Source organism: Apodemus sylvaticus, chromosome 22 (assembly GCF_947179515.1).
Source record: "Apodemus sylvaticus chromosome 22, mApoSyl1.1, whole genome shotgun sequence".
Lineage (NCBI taxonomy): Eukaryota > Metazoa > Chordata > Mammalia > Rodentia > Muridae > Apodemus > Apodemus sylvaticus.
The window spans coordinates 20,108,645-20,123,613 of NC_067493.1; the positions used below are offsets into that span (position 1 = coordinate 20,108,645).

The window sequence follows — 14,969 nt, forward strand, 5'->3', positions numbered from 1 at the left end:
GTCCCTTCAGTGAGACCTCATGGTCAAAGGGTAAGAACAACAAAACAACCAGGAGCAGCATCCAGGTGTTGTGAACCTAAGTGGGTACTGAAAAGACAGGAATGTCTCCGTGGCTTGGTGTCCAAGCAGGCTAGCCAAACAGTGAAAGCCCACACACCAAACAAACAAAAATGACTAGGCAAGATGCCTCATGCATTTAACACACACACTGGGGAGGTACAAGCAAATGGAATTCTGAGTTCAGTGCCAGCCAAGGATACACAATGAAACTCTATCTTATAAAACCAAAAAACAAGGTTGAGAGTGATTGAGGAAGATGCCCAGTGTTTACTTGTGGCCTCCATGGACATGGTACTGGGCCCCTTACTCTTCACTAGCTTTGAGCTGGCCCTGCACCTCACCTGGGCAGCATAGTAGAGCTGACCCTGGTGGTAAAGGTGTTGGTAGGCTGGCCCAAAGGTGAGAACAAGAAAGCTGGTCCTACCCCTTGCTGGCTTGACACTGGGTGAGTTAGCCAGGCAGGGCAGTGCTGGAGAGCTCACCTTGGTGGTGTGGGTACTAGAAAGCTGGTAGACTGACCCATGCAGCCACCTCCCAGGCCTACATCCAGGGCCGACCCCATTTATGATCTGATGCCCAGGAAAGGGCTGGACCTGTAGATCCAAAGTTGCAGGTTCTCCATAGCACAGGACAACAGCAGCAGCATACCTTGGAGGAGTGCCTGTGACAGTCCAGGCCTCAGAACAGACCAATGGCTCATTGCAATGAACATTTGCAAGGTCAAGATGTTCAGACGAAAGGGTTTACTGTGAGACACTACAGCTTCCATGGCAAGATTTTTTTTCTTTTTTATTCTAGTTTTATTTTGGGGAAGATTTACAAGGGTGGATATGGAGGGATGGGGGTGTATGGTGTGAAAATCATAAAGAATAAAAAGTAAAACAAGCCAGGCGGTGGTGGTGCACGCCTGTAATCCCAGCACTCTGGGAGGCAGCAGAAGACAGATTTCTGAGTTCAAGGCCAGCCTGGTCTACAGAGTGAGTTCCAGGACAGCCAGGGCTATACAGAGAAATCCTGTCTCGAAAAACAAAAATCCAAAAAACCAAAAAAAAAAAAAAAAAAAAAAAAAAAAAAAAAAAAAAGGTAAAACAAACAAGCCAGTCTTTTGCTGGGTCCCATCATGTAGCACCTCCTGCACCCCACCCCCATCTCCACACCCCTAAGAACACCCACAAGGCACCTTTGCTCGCTCTCTCTCTCTCTCTCTCTCTCTCTCTCTCTCTCTCTCTCTCTCTCTCTCTCTCTTTTTGGTTTTTTTGGATTTGGTTTTTTTGGCTGTCCTGGAACTCAGAGTGCTGGGATTACAGGCATGCGCCACCACTGCCCGGCTACCTTTACTCTTCTTATAAGCTCAGCAGCTGTTAGCAATTACACCTTCGTTGTAATTATGCATTTATTTGTTACAGACTGAATTGTTACCACTGAACAGTGGGTGTGTGCAGCTTCTAAGAACTCCTGTTCCTGAAAGGAGACCTTAGAGTGTCCTAGTGGTGGGTAAAGGTAGGAGAAATGCCAGTCCTAGACCTGTCAGTCCAGGGCCTAGAGGCAGTTTATTGGTGTTGCTTGGCCTAATCCACCCTCCATTCAGAGATTATTTTCCTTCTGCTTTTTAAAAATTTAAATTTTATGTGTATATGTGTCATAATGCATGTGTTAAAGTCAGCGGACACCTTAGAGAAGTCAGTTCTACCATGTGTGTCCTTGGGACAAACTGGAACCATCAGGTTTGGAAGTAAGAACTTTAATGCTGCATTTGCTTTTTATTATTATTATTAAGTTTGTCCACTTTACATCCCAATATCAGCCCCTTCATACAGATGCTCCCTCCCCATTCCATTCTCCCTTTCTCTTTTCAAAGGAGGAGTTCCTTCTGGATGACCCCCCCCCCCCCCCCCCCAGCTAACACCCATGTAGACACACACATCAAGTTGCTGCAGGACTAGGTGCATCCAGAGGCAGGCAACAGACTTAGGTACACACTTCCCATTGGTGGGGGACTCACATGAAGACCAAGCTGCTCATATGCTACATATGTGCAGCGGGGCTAGATTCAGCCCATGCTCACTCTTTGGTTGGTGATTCAGGCTCTGGGGAACCCCAAGTGTCCAAGCTAGTTGATTCTGTTGGTCTTCCTGTGGAGTCCCTGTCTGTCCTCTTGGCGTCTAGTCTGCCAATCCTCCCAACTCTTCCGTAAGATTCCCCTAGCTCTTCTAATATTTGGCTGTGGGTCCCTGCATCTCTTTCTGTTGGCTGCTGGTTGGAGCCTCTTAGATGACAGTTAAATGCTAGGTTCCTGTCTGTAAACATAACAGTATCATTAGTAGTGTCGGGGATTGACTCTTGCCCATGGGATAGATCTCAGATGTAGGGAAAGCTGGTGTAATGGTTTATATGTGCTTGACCCAGGGAGTGGCATTATTTGGAGGTATGTCCTTGTTGGAGTAGTTGGGACTCTGGGCATGGGCTTTAAGACCCTCATCCTAGCTGCCTGGAAGCCAGTATTCTGCTAGCAGCCTTCAGATAAAGATGTAAAACTTCAGCCCCTCCTACACCACGCCAGCCTGGATGATGCCTTGATGGTAATGAACTGAACTTCTGAGTTGTAAGCAGCCTTTCAAGGCATGTCTTTTATAAGACTTGCCATGGTCGTGGTGTCTCTTCACAGCAGTAAATCCCTAACTAAGACAACTGAGGAGAGAAATCAGCAGGGGCGCAGGAGGCAATCCTAGGACTTGTCAGAGACCTAGGATGGGTGGAGGCTACACCGGGTAAATAGGGGAGACTAGCTGACAGACACTTCTAGCAGGATGGAAATACGGACTCAGAAGTGGCCACTTCCTAGCCAGGCAGGACTCCCAGTGGAGAGATAAGGACAGTAATTTACCCAGAAACCCTTTGACCCAAAAGGTGTCTTGCCTACAAGAAGTGCAAAGACAAAGAGCAGAAATTGAGACCAATCCCATGGGCAAGACCCAATTCTGCATTTGCTTTTTTAACCTGAATAATAAACTTCAAAATCTTGGCTTGCTCTACCCATGAATGGCTGACTTCTTCAGGGACACTAGAGCTAAGCCTGCTGCCAGAGTTGGGATCTGAGAGAATGTGGAAGGAGGCTTGTCCCCATTTGTGACAGTCAGTATAGCATCCTCCTAAAAGGGAGGCTAGAAAGTATGTGCCAGACAGACTGGCACATGCTGACAGCCCTGAAGAGTGGGCTGAGCTTTGAACCAAAGGGTGCAGGACTGAAGGCCAGAAAAGGCCGACTCTGTTATCTCAAGCCTACAAAGGGATTAACCCTGCCAGCACCTTGACTTTAGCCTGTGGAGCTTAAACATTAGCTATACCTGGGAGGCAGACATTAACTGACTAGATCTACTCTGATCAGATCTAGTCAGATGCCTACCCTAAAAAGGGAAGCAACAACAGACAACAATGAAGACACTACCATAGTCCAAGTTGGTAAACCAGTGAGTTTTAGTGGGGTTACCTAGAGGAGTGGGAATGACTCAGACAGCTGGATTACCAAAAGGCCTGCCTCCACATGGGTGACACAATAGATCGGAGACTCTGCCACTGTACTAGGCAGCTAGGTATGTCTCTGCTGCTAAGCAGCTTAGGTTGCTCAGAGTGTCTCAGCAGTCTTTAAAGCTTATGATTGTGAAGGGAAGGCTCTAGTAAATGGCCAGTTTCAAGAACTTCCAGAAGCCATGTAGTTGTTTACTTCCTGAACTTAAGGAGCTTACCTGCAGGATGGAATGTTTTACCTCACCTTATGTGTTCAATGTCATAAGTTTTCCTCCAAAATAGAAAGTTTTAATTTGAAAAAACAAACTGCTATATATACCCTGATAATACATAATTTGAGATTTCTGATATTTATGATTGTTGTAAGATAATAAAGACCCATTGAAATAATCCAAGATTGTAATTCATTCTAACACAAGTGAAAATTACATGAAATGGAAACTTCAGCGTCCACAAACCAACAGCGACTATCAAAACTATTTGTCAAGCCAGGAATGGTGATGCAAGCCCATAACCCAGGTTCTTGGGAGCTGGAGCTGGGAGGACCATTAAGGTCATTCTGGGCTACATAGCCAGTTTGAAGTCAGCCTGTACTAAATGAGACTCCAAATATTTTTAAGAAACAAAAATTGTACATATAAAACTTTAAAAGAAGTGCCTTTTGGCTGAGAAAAAAATCTGAAATAAGAGACCTGGGTTAGGGAGGTGGTTCTATTAGTAAATCATTATTCATGAATGTCTGAGGATCTGAGCCCAGGTCCTCCAGCACTTACTCAAAAAAGTTAGATGTAGTGTCTGGGGAGACTGGGTCCGGGAACAAAGTAGAACTTACTGGCCTACTAGACTATCTGGTGAGCTTTAGGTTTGCTCAGACACCCTGCACCAAAACCAAACCAAACCAACAACAACAACAACAACAAAAAAAAAAAACCACCTGTAATTAGCCTTGCTAAAAACCCATGAAGTTACATTCCTGAAGAAAGTCACCAAGGTCTGTTCTCTTATTTGGCTGCTTCCTCCTGAGATTGACTACACAAGACCATCTATCAAGTATTGAATTCCAGTAATCCAAAGCGCCTTTGGCTCGGCTAATTAACACCCCTAATTAAAATTAAGCACCTCATCCTAACATGGGGTCTCTCATCTACCTTTATAAACTGCCATTTGCCTGTGACCTACATCTGTATCCTCTCTATCCAGAGAGTCCTTCATCCCTCCAGGAACCCAAGCCCCCTCTGTTCCTGTCTCCTCCTCCCTCTTTATTTCCTGTCTTTGTGTCTTAGTCTCTATCCCTCTGGGGCGAATATATCTTTATGCTGAGAAGGTGGTCTTGGGGTTCTGAGCCAATACAAACATACTCCACACACAGGTAATCGGAGGGGACAGTGTTGGAGAGATGACTGAGTAGTCAGAGCAAGTAGTACTCAGTCATCGGGTTCACATCACAGCACCCAGGTATCTGATAGTCTCTAACCGCTAAGGGCATCTACACACGTGTATATACATGCACATGTAAATAAAAGTAAAGTTTTTTTTTAAAAAAGATTTATTTATTATATGTAAGTATACCGTAGCTGTCTTCAGACACTCTAGAAGAGGGTGTCAGACCTCATTACTGATGGTTGTGAGCCGCCATGTGGTTGGTGGGATTTGAACTCAGAACCTTCAGAAGAGCAAACAGTGCTCTTAACTGCTGAGCCATCTCTCCAGCCCTCACACCATCTCACACCAGTTAGAAGGGCCAAGATAAAAAACTCAGGGGACAGCAAATGTTGGAGAGGATCTGGAGAAAGAGGAACACTCTTCCGTTGCTGGTGGGATTGTAAGCTGGTAAAACCACTCTGGAAATCAGTTTGGCGGTTCCTCAGAAAACTGAACATAGCACTACCTGAGGACCCATGTATATCACTCCTGGGCTTTACCCAGAGGATACTCTAGCATGCAATAAGGACACATGCTCCACTATGTTCACACCAGCCTTATTTATAATAGCCAGAAGATGGAAAGAACCCAGATGTCCTTCAAGAGAGGAATGGATACAGAAAATGTGGTATATATTCACAATGGAGTACTATTCAGCTATTAAAAACAATGACTTTATGAAATTCTTAGGCAAATGGATGGAGCTAGTAGCTATCATCCTGAGTGAGGTAACCCAATCACAAAAGAACACACAAGGTATGCAATTGCTGGTAAGTGGATATTAGCCCAAAAGCTCAGAATACCCAAGCTAACAACTCACAGACCACATGAAGCTCAAGATGAAGACTAAAGTGTGGATACTTTGATCCTTATTGGAAAGGGGATCAAAACACCCATGGCTCACAGCCAACCAAAGAATGAGAATAGGGGCCAGGTGGTGGTGGCACACGCCTGTAATCCCAGCACTCTGGGAGGCAGAGGCAGGGGGATTTCTGAGTTTGAGGCCAGCCTGGTCTACAGAGTGAGTTCCAGGACAGCCAGGGCTACACAGAGAAACCCTGTCTCGAAAAAAACAAATCCAAAAAAAAAAAAAAAAAACCAAAAAAAAGTGAGAATAGGATCCCCAGTGGAGTAGCTAGAGAGAGGACCCAAGGAGCTGAAGAGGCTTGCATCCCTGCAGGAGAAAGGGACAATAATAGTACCATCCAGTACCCCAGAGTCCCCAGGGACTAAACCAACCAAAGAGTAACCATGGAGGGACTCATGGCACCAGCTACATCATATGTAGCAGAGGATGGCCATTTCAGACATCAGTAAGAGGAGGGTCCATTGGTCTTGTGAAGGCTTCATTCCACAGAATAGGGGAATGCAAGTGAGGAAATTAGAGGGGGAAGTGAGTAGGGGGAGGGGAGATGGGATAAGGGTTTTCAGTGGGTTACCGTGGAGAGGGGTTAACATTCGAAATGTAAAGTATCTAATAAAAAAAATAAAGGAAAGTCTTAATTCCTGGTTTAAAGACGGTCTCCTGAATCCCAGACTGTATTAAAGTCTTTGTAATAAAGATGATTAAACGCTGATCCTGCTTCTCTCAGAGTTGAAATCATAAACTTGTATTGCTATGCCCAACATGAAGGATTTTTTTTTTCCCAGTAAGGAAAGCAGAGTTGTAATCACCAATCTTTGTTGTCAGTGACACACATGGAAGACAGCCTCAACTGAAGAACTGCCACCATCAGATTGACCCGTGGGCATGTTTTTGTGGCTCGCTCGCTCGCTCTCTCCTCCCTCCCTCTGTCCGTCCCTTTCTCCTTCCTTCCTTCCTTCCTTCCTTCCTTCCTTCCTTCCTTCCTTCCTTCCTTCCTTCCTTCCTTCCTTCCTTCCTTCCTTCCTTCCTTTCTTTCTTTCTTTCTTTCTTTCTTTCTTTCTTTCTTTCTTTCTTTCTTTCTCGCTTTCTCGCTTTCTCGCTTTCTTGTTTTTTTGAAACAGGGTTTCTCTGTGTAGCCCTGGCTGTCCTGGAACTCACTCTGTAGACCAGGCTGGCTATAAACTCAGAAATCCGCCTGCCTCTGCCTCCCAAGTGCTGGGATTAGAAGCATGTGCCAGCATCGCCCAGCATGTGGCATTTTCTTGATTGATAATTGATGTAGGAGAGCCCTGCCCACTGTGGTTAGTACCATCTCTGGGAAGATGGATTTGTGCTGTGTACGAGAGTAGCTGAGTATGAGCCTGAAAACAACACTTAAACTTAGAAATCAGCAACTGGTGTCTTGAGGTGCTCTCTGCCATCTACCTTGTGAAGTCGAGGTCACAGACCCAGAGAGAAGGGTGACTCACCAGGTAAACAAAAAGATTACTAAGATTTTGTCCTCCTTAGCTTTTTTATTGTTGGCTTGACACAAGGTAGGGTCATCTGGGAAGGAGGGAGCCTCATTGCCTCGGTCAGAATAACCTATGGCCATGACTGTGAGAGCTTATCCTAACTGGTGATTGGTGCGGGAAGGCAATGCCCACTGTGGGCAGCCCTGTTCATAGGCAAGTAGGCATGTACTGTATGTGTGTGTGTGTGTGTGTGTGTGTGTGTGTGTGTGTACAAATTTAAAGAGCAGGAAGCAATCCAGTAATAAATGTTCCTCCATGACTTTTGAGTTTCTGCCTTGGTGTCCATCTGGAAGTATAAGGAAAATAAAATTTCTTCCCCAAATTGTTTTTGATTGTGTGTGTGTGTGTGTGTGCACACGCGCGCGCGCGCGTATTTTATCTCCGCAACAGAAAAGGTAAACTAAAACATGATTCAAGTAGAGAACGCTGCCTAAGGAGGCTATGCAAACCAGGCATGGATGCCAAAAGGGGAACTAGTGGTCAGGTGAGGTGGCTTAGCAGAGAAGGGTGCTTGCTCTACAGGTCCAGCAGCCCGAGCTTCATCCCTGCAGCCATGTAAAGCTGGGAGCAGGAATTTTTCTCTGACCTCACCGTGTGTACCTACAAACACCACGCACACATAATTTTTAAAAGTGAGGAGAAGCAAGAGAGTGATGGGTGTGCGTCAAGAGGAGATCAATTCTGTGTTCAGAATTCTATAGGTAAGATCTATGTGACTTGGTGACCAACCAGCCTATAGAGAGAAGGCAGTAACCAGATACAGTGATGTTGTTCTGTCTGAACTATATATGAGCTAACTAATTTGAAACTTCAAGAATGCTTGGGAGATCGCTCCTTTAATAAAGTGGAAATGTGAGGACCTGAGTTTAGAGCCCCAGAACCCACATAAAGCTGGATGTAATTGTGCATCTCAGCAATACCAGCACTTAACACTAAGATGGGAGGCAGAGATAGAACAAACTCCTTACACTCTTGGGTCACCTGGCCTAGAGTAGGGTTTCAAAAGAAGTGTGTCCCAGTGGACTCAAGTATTTGGACATTTGATTTCTAGTTGGTAGTGCTGTTTTGGGAAGGTTCTAGAAACTTCAGGAATTAAGAGTTACACTGGGGAATGTCCACATTGGGAGTGGGACATGAGGGTTAATAAGCTTGCCCCATTTGTAGTTCCCACCCTCTTGATGTCCTGTTTACAATGAGATGTGACCTCCTAGCTTTCTGCTCCTGTGGCTGTGTCTGCTCCATATTTAGAGACACCTACCCCTCTCACAGTATAAGTCAAAGTAACTCTTCTATAACAACTAGTCTATAAATTGGTTTTGGTCATGGTATTTTATCACAGCAACAGAAAACTGTTATACCTGCTGTGTGCAGCAATGAACAAGGGGCCCTGTCTCATAAGATGAGCCAACATCCAAGGTTGTCATTTAACATGTACACTTAAGCATGCATGCATATACAATGATTTTTCGAAGTGTGGGTATGAAGAATACCTGAGATGGTTCAGCAGGTAAAAGGGCTTGCTTGCCAATTCTAGCCACCTAAGTTTTATCCCCTGAATCCACATGGTGAAAGGAGAGGACTGGCTTAGGCAAGTTGTCCTCAGATGTCCTCATGCAGACACACAAGAAATAAATGAAATAGAAAAATGTTTCACCTTGAAAGTACACTAAGGTCATTGGGCCAACCATCTTGGGAAGCTAGCCCTTACTACTCATGCCAGTGCTTCGTCACCAACTACAGTCATAGGCATTTCATTTCTTTGGGGTCATGATTGGCAATGCCACAGAGTGACCTGTGTTGCTGTGGACTTTAAGGACAGTGACCCTATTTACTCTTGGCCATTCCTGAGTAGACCATAAATCAATAAACCACACTTTCATCTTCCCTGCCTCTATGCAAACTCACTGTAGGAAGGGCCACCACCACCACTTTCTCAAAGTCCAGCAAAATAACTATTATGCAACAGGACCTCACCACCACTTTCCTTTTCAAATTTCTCTTTTATTTTGTACCCCTTCTTTAGTGTTCTCGAGTATATGAAGGTATCTATGTGTGTGTATACGTGAAGACCAGATGTCAAAAGGTGCCATATACCTTATTTATTGAGACAGAAACTCGTATTGGGTCCTGATGTAGGGGTGGTTTTGATGTTAAGTTCCTGTTCCCCCATTGGTTCTTGTCAGTAATGAAGGCCATGGGCCATTTGCTGGGTATAAGGAATAGGCCTAACTTCTGGGTCGCTGGAGGAAAAGAGGTGCAAGGGAGGAGGGAAGAGCTCTGGAAGCTTCCAATGGAGTGAAGTTGACCAGACATGAGGTCTTGGATGGTCTGATGGCCTGTGGCTTTCCTACAGTTGAGTGGTCAGGAATGTAATTAGCTACTAAGGTTTGGGGCAGGTGCGAGGAGTCGAGAAAAGAATATTATTAAGGACACACTTTTCCAGTTGGGAGGTAGTAGCACCCAGCAATTGTGCCAAGAAGGTGAGTTAAAAAGGAACAACTAGGTGCTACTTCCAGCCTCCCTCTAGATGCCATCTTGCGTCCCTGCGTGTGTGTGCCTTATCTCAGCTGGTCTGCCCGAGACCCCCTGAGTGTGAACTTTAGTTCCCCACGTGCAGTCCCATTTCCACTCCAACAAGATGAAAGAAATGATCATGAACCAGGATAAACACGCCAAACTGCAGGCACAAGTGCGCATTGGTGGGAAAGGAACTGCTTGTAGAAAGAAGGTGGTTCACAGAACAGTCACGCAGATAAAAAACTGCAGTTCTCCTTAAGGAAGTTAGGGGTAAACGATATCTCTGGTATTGTGAACATGTTCACAAACCAAGGAACAGTGATCCATTTTAACCACCCTAAAGTTCAGGCGTCTCTGACAGCAAACACCATTACAGGCCTCGCTGAGACAAAGCAGCAGACAGAAACGCTTCTCGGCATCTTAAACCAGCTTGGAGCAGACAGTCTGACTAGTTTAAGGAGACTGGCTGAAGCTCTGCTCAAACAATCTGTGGACCAAAAAGGATCACTTACTGCTGGAGAGGATGATGATGATGAAGTTCAAGATTTGGAGGAGAATTTTGATGAGGCAGACTGAACTGAAGCAACTTCTGAAGAAGGTGACACTTGCAGAAGTTACAGGAGCTGCTATTTTATATCATGACTGCTTTTTTAAATTTTTGTTTGTTTGTTATGGATCTGATAAAATCTAGATCTCTAATAATTTTAAGCCCAAGCCCCTGGACACTGCAGCTCTTTTCAGTTTTCACTTATACCTAATTTATTCTTTGCAGCAAATTGCTGAAGAAGTCTGGAAATAAAATTTAGAAAAGGCTAATAAAATTCTTTGCCTAGTTAAAAAAAAAAAAAGGAACAACTGTTTGTGTGTCTGTGTCTTTTAACCAAGGAATCAAGGGATGCTGGATGGGGGCTGGAAGCTCAGACCATTCATGGAACATAGGTGGGGTAGCGCCAAACTACTTGAAATAGATGGCATGCAACGCGGAAGGTGAGAATCCACTATAATTCAGAAATTCTCAGATTGATCACATAGACACACAGTCTAGGAAAAGGGAATACTGGTTTCTCGGTGAGGAGAAGACTGAAGTCTCATGGCTGGAGTGCATGGGGGTAAACTTGAAGAAACTCAGGCTCAGCTCAGAGGGTCTGGGAGCCCCAGCTGTGCAGAGACAGGCTGCTCAGAGGAAGACAGAGAGAGGCAGATTCTGAGGAGGCTGTTGGCCTCCAACAAGCAAAGGATAGAGATAGATGCAATTTGATTTGTTTTTAAGGATAGAAGGAATATAAGGATAACTGTTTAAATGTTCTTAAGTATACAGGGGTATTAAGCTCTACAGAAAGGAGAAGTTAGGGAGACTAAAAAAAATGCTTTAGAGAAGATTTGAAAAGGTCTTGCCAGGATATACTCAAATTCTTTGACTATGGGCTTCATGGGAATTCTGGGATTGATTCCTGGTATGAAACGATAGAATCCTAAGAATAGGCTTATCCTTTAAGCAGAAGGGAATTTAATTATAGATATTAAAATATTGAGGCACTTGATCTTAAAAAGTTAGATGGAAGGCAGGGGCTGGGATACCTAGCCTATCTCAGAGAGTAGGAATTCGGGCCTAGAGAATTAAAGAGAGATGCCTGGAAATAGACTCATACAGTAAGGAGACAGAGCTGTCAAATAAGGAACTGCAGCCTTATCTCATGAAGGCTGGGGCAGGGGACAGTACAAGCGCTGTCTCAACAGATAATATCTGTTTAGATTTATTTGCTTTGAATGATTTTAATTATCAAAATGAGTATGATTTTGAGTTTGGTGGTTATATTAAAAATTCCTCTGGGAGAGAGGTCAAGCTAAATGTTGAATGATTTCAGGTTACTGGACCAAGGGCATGTTATTTTTGGAGAAAGGTTCTGCATTTGTATTTACAGGAAAGGAGAATGTACTCTGGACCCCTTCCAAAGTGAGATGGATCAGATATGACAGGGGGAGACCCCCCCAAAGAACTAGAAAAATTCAAAAGAATCAAACAGGACAGGTAAAGATTATTTGTGCCAGCCTTTACATGGCATGAATGAATACTTGTAATTGATTATTAATAAAATTAACTAAAAAAAAAAGACAGCTGTCTTTCACATGCTCAAACAAAGAGCAGAATTTCATCCTTAACTGGTGCACAACCCATACAGATATCTTAATGGTACTAAAATTTTGGTTGTGAGATTTATATATTATAGAATTACAGCTTTGGCAAGATTCATCCTCAGAGATGCTGAACTGACCTGCTTGGACCCCTACTTTTGGTTGCTGCACAAAAGAGCTTCAGGGATTGTCAAAGATTCCAGGTCATCTTCAACCTTTCAGATGGATCCAGCTAGAATTTCAGTCAAGCCCTGATCCTTCTAAGCATACAAAGACTGGATAACAGATGCTAAAGCTAGCTTTCTTAAGTCTAACCAAATCTTCTAATTCTCCTACCCCTTTCTACCCCTTTATAGAATTTTTTGTTGCCCCTGTTCGGCAAGAAGAAGTTATGGAGAGTTATCAGCCCAATTCCCTGGGTTTGGAAATTTGGTAATTTTTTTTAAACAAATTAAAGATAAGTTGTCATTTAAAAGGATAATTTGGAACTGGTCATAATTTTGAACAGGAAGGAAAGAGGTGAGATAAATTGTATAGCCATAATCTTAATTGATAGAAATCTTTATAATTGATACAAAGTTGAGGTTATAATGTCTTTCATTGGTACAGAATTTATTTTGATACCGATTTAAGGTTTTCATTGGTATGATTTTTTTTTTCGAGACAGGGTTTCTCTGTGTAGCTCTGGCTGTCCTGGAACTCACTCTGGAGACCAGGCTGGCCTCGAACTCAGAAATCCGCCTGCCTCTGCCTCGCAAGTGCTGAGATTACAGGCATGCGCCACCACCACCTGGCTGTGAATTTCTTATATTGATACAAAATTTGAGATTAATATTGTTACTCTTAGGCATTGTATGCATGTGCAAATCATTTAAGAATACAAAGCTTAGACCCAGTCCTTGTGTGTGTGTGTGTGTGTGTGTGTGTGTGTAAACATTTCCTTTTGGATATGTACAGACAGGCATCTTTTTTTTCCCTATTTTTTTATTCAATATATTTTTTATTTACATTTCAAGTGATTTCCCCTTTTCTGGCCCCCCCACTCCCCGAAAGTCACATAAGCCCCCTTCCCTTGCCCTGTTCTCCCACCCACCCCTTCCCACTTCCCTGTTCTGGTTTTGCCCTATACTGCTACACTGAGTCTTTCCAGAACCAGGGGCCACTCCTCCGCTCTTCTTGTGCCTCATTTGATGTGTGGATTATGTTTTGGGTATTCCAGTTTTCCAGGCTAATATCCACTTATTAGTGAGTGCATACCATGATTGATCTATAAGACTGGGTTACCTCACTTAGTATGATGTTCTCCAGCTCCATCCATTTGCCTAAGAATTTCATGAATTCATTGTTTCTAATGGCTGAATAGTACTCCATTTTGTATATATACCACATTTTTTGGCATCCATTCTTCTGTTGAGGGATACCTGGGTTCTTTCCAGCTTCTGGCTATTATAAATAGGGCTGCTATGAACATAGTGGAACATATATACTTATTACATGCTGGGGAATCCTCTGGGTATATGCCCAGAAGTAGACCCAGTTCTTCTAAAAACTGCTATTACAAACTGTTTTTAGATGATGTGCCTGAGGCGCATTGGGTTGGGTCCTTTCTTTCCTCAGTTAGATGAGGTTGCCTTCTCTAGTTATCTAAGGAAAGGGAGTGCTATGACCTCCTGGATGGTCCCCACAATTTTCTGCACTGACCTCCTTCTATGTGTAGGTTTGGCAGAGTGCTTTCCCCTCCATGTCTGTCTTTGGTAGGGGTGAGCATTTGCTCTTTCTTCTACAGTGGTCCAGCCTCCCAAGTCCGAGTTAGAGGAGTGATTACGAGAAGCAGAGCTGTCATCCTGCAGATATGTAGAACTGTGTATTCTTGTGGTGTTGGGGAAGGGCAACTTCTTGCAAACTTTTGCAAGAATGTTACCCCCTTGAACACTGCCCTGGGATGGAAAATGGAAGATCCTAGTTGGGTTCTCAGTCCCAACCATCTCCTATCCCATCTCTGATTTCCCTGAGTCTGCTGCCACATACTTCCTTACAGCTTGTGTCTCCCATTTGCAATTCCCATGATGTGAATGTGTCCCATGTAGTGTGTGCTTGGTATTTGGACTCTGTGGTGTGTCTGCCTCTTGTTCATCAGCATTCGCATGGCTGATGGAATGTGTATGTCTGCTTCTCCTCAAGGCCTGGAGGGTACATGTCTTGCAGAATTGATCTCTCTCTAGGGGGTGGCCTTTTGGGGAACATTTGGCTGCATTTGGTGTGTCATCAGATGTCAAGACCCACTGCTACACAAGGATCTTCATCGGTTGTGATGGTGTCAGTAGTCTCCTGTGTTCGGGCACCTGAGGAAACCATTGGTTTGGGGAAAGCTCAATGCCCCGGGAGTGGCAGGATTGAACTGGGAGCGTGAGCAAGGTGATTCCTGCTACTCTACCTCACGTGCCCGGTTTCACCAGAGCGTCTTGGTTTCTTATGATGCGAGTTTTGGGAACTTTGCGCATCATCCCTGAAATCATCAGCCCTTGTTCTGCTCTGTCGTTTCCCCTTCCCGCCCACTCTTCCTTTCCTCATCTGGTTGACCTGCGGTTTGTGCTGCTGGACCCCCATTCTGTGATTGGTGGGGCAAGAATGGGACCGGGCAGGACATCAACATGTCCATGGGACCAACTGGCAGGCTCGAAAGCACTTCGGAGGACATCCTGGCTCAATAGCTGCAGCCAGGATTGCGTTCTTGGTGGGTGAGAGTAAAGACGTGCCCTGCAAGGGAAAGAAGAGGCTCGCAGTTGTTGTCTGCCCCGTGTAGTTTAGAGGCTCATCCAGCCCCATCACTCCTTGGGAAGATGTTCTCGGAGATGACCGCGAAGCCGAGGTGAGTGTCTGGTTGGTGGGAAAATCCACAGGTGTGCCCTGGTTTGGCAGTAGGTGCTCTCTGG

At 44.5% G+C, this 14,969-nt stretch overlaps 1 protein-coding gene across 1 annotated transcript; it reads left to right on the forward strand.

Moving 5' to 3' along the window:
* Positions 1-9,920: 9,920 nt before the first annotated feature.
* Positions 9,921-10,560, forward strand: LOC127672904 (transcription factor BTF3-like). The gene is made up of 2 exons (XM_052168337.1): positions 9,921-10,093; positions 10,195-10,560. Exons 1-2 carry the CDS (start codon positions 10,025-10,027, stop codon positions 10,477-10,479), a joined length of 354 nt encoding a protein of 117 aa, XP_052024297.1. The 5' UTR covers positions 9,921-10,024; the 3' UTR covers positions 10,480-10,560.
* Positions 10,561-14,969: the final 4,409 nt, after the last annotated feature.

Bases quoted from the DNA above. Each gene is read 5' to 3' on its own strand.
- LOC127672904 (XM_052168337.1), top strand. From the start codon at position 10,025: ATGAAAGAAATGATCATGAACCAGGATAAACACGCCAAACTGCAGGCA. The intron at 10,094-10,194 runs GGAACTGCTTGT...ATCTCTGGTATT, and splicing joins AAGTGCGCATTGGTGGGAAA to GTGAACATGTTCACAAACCA.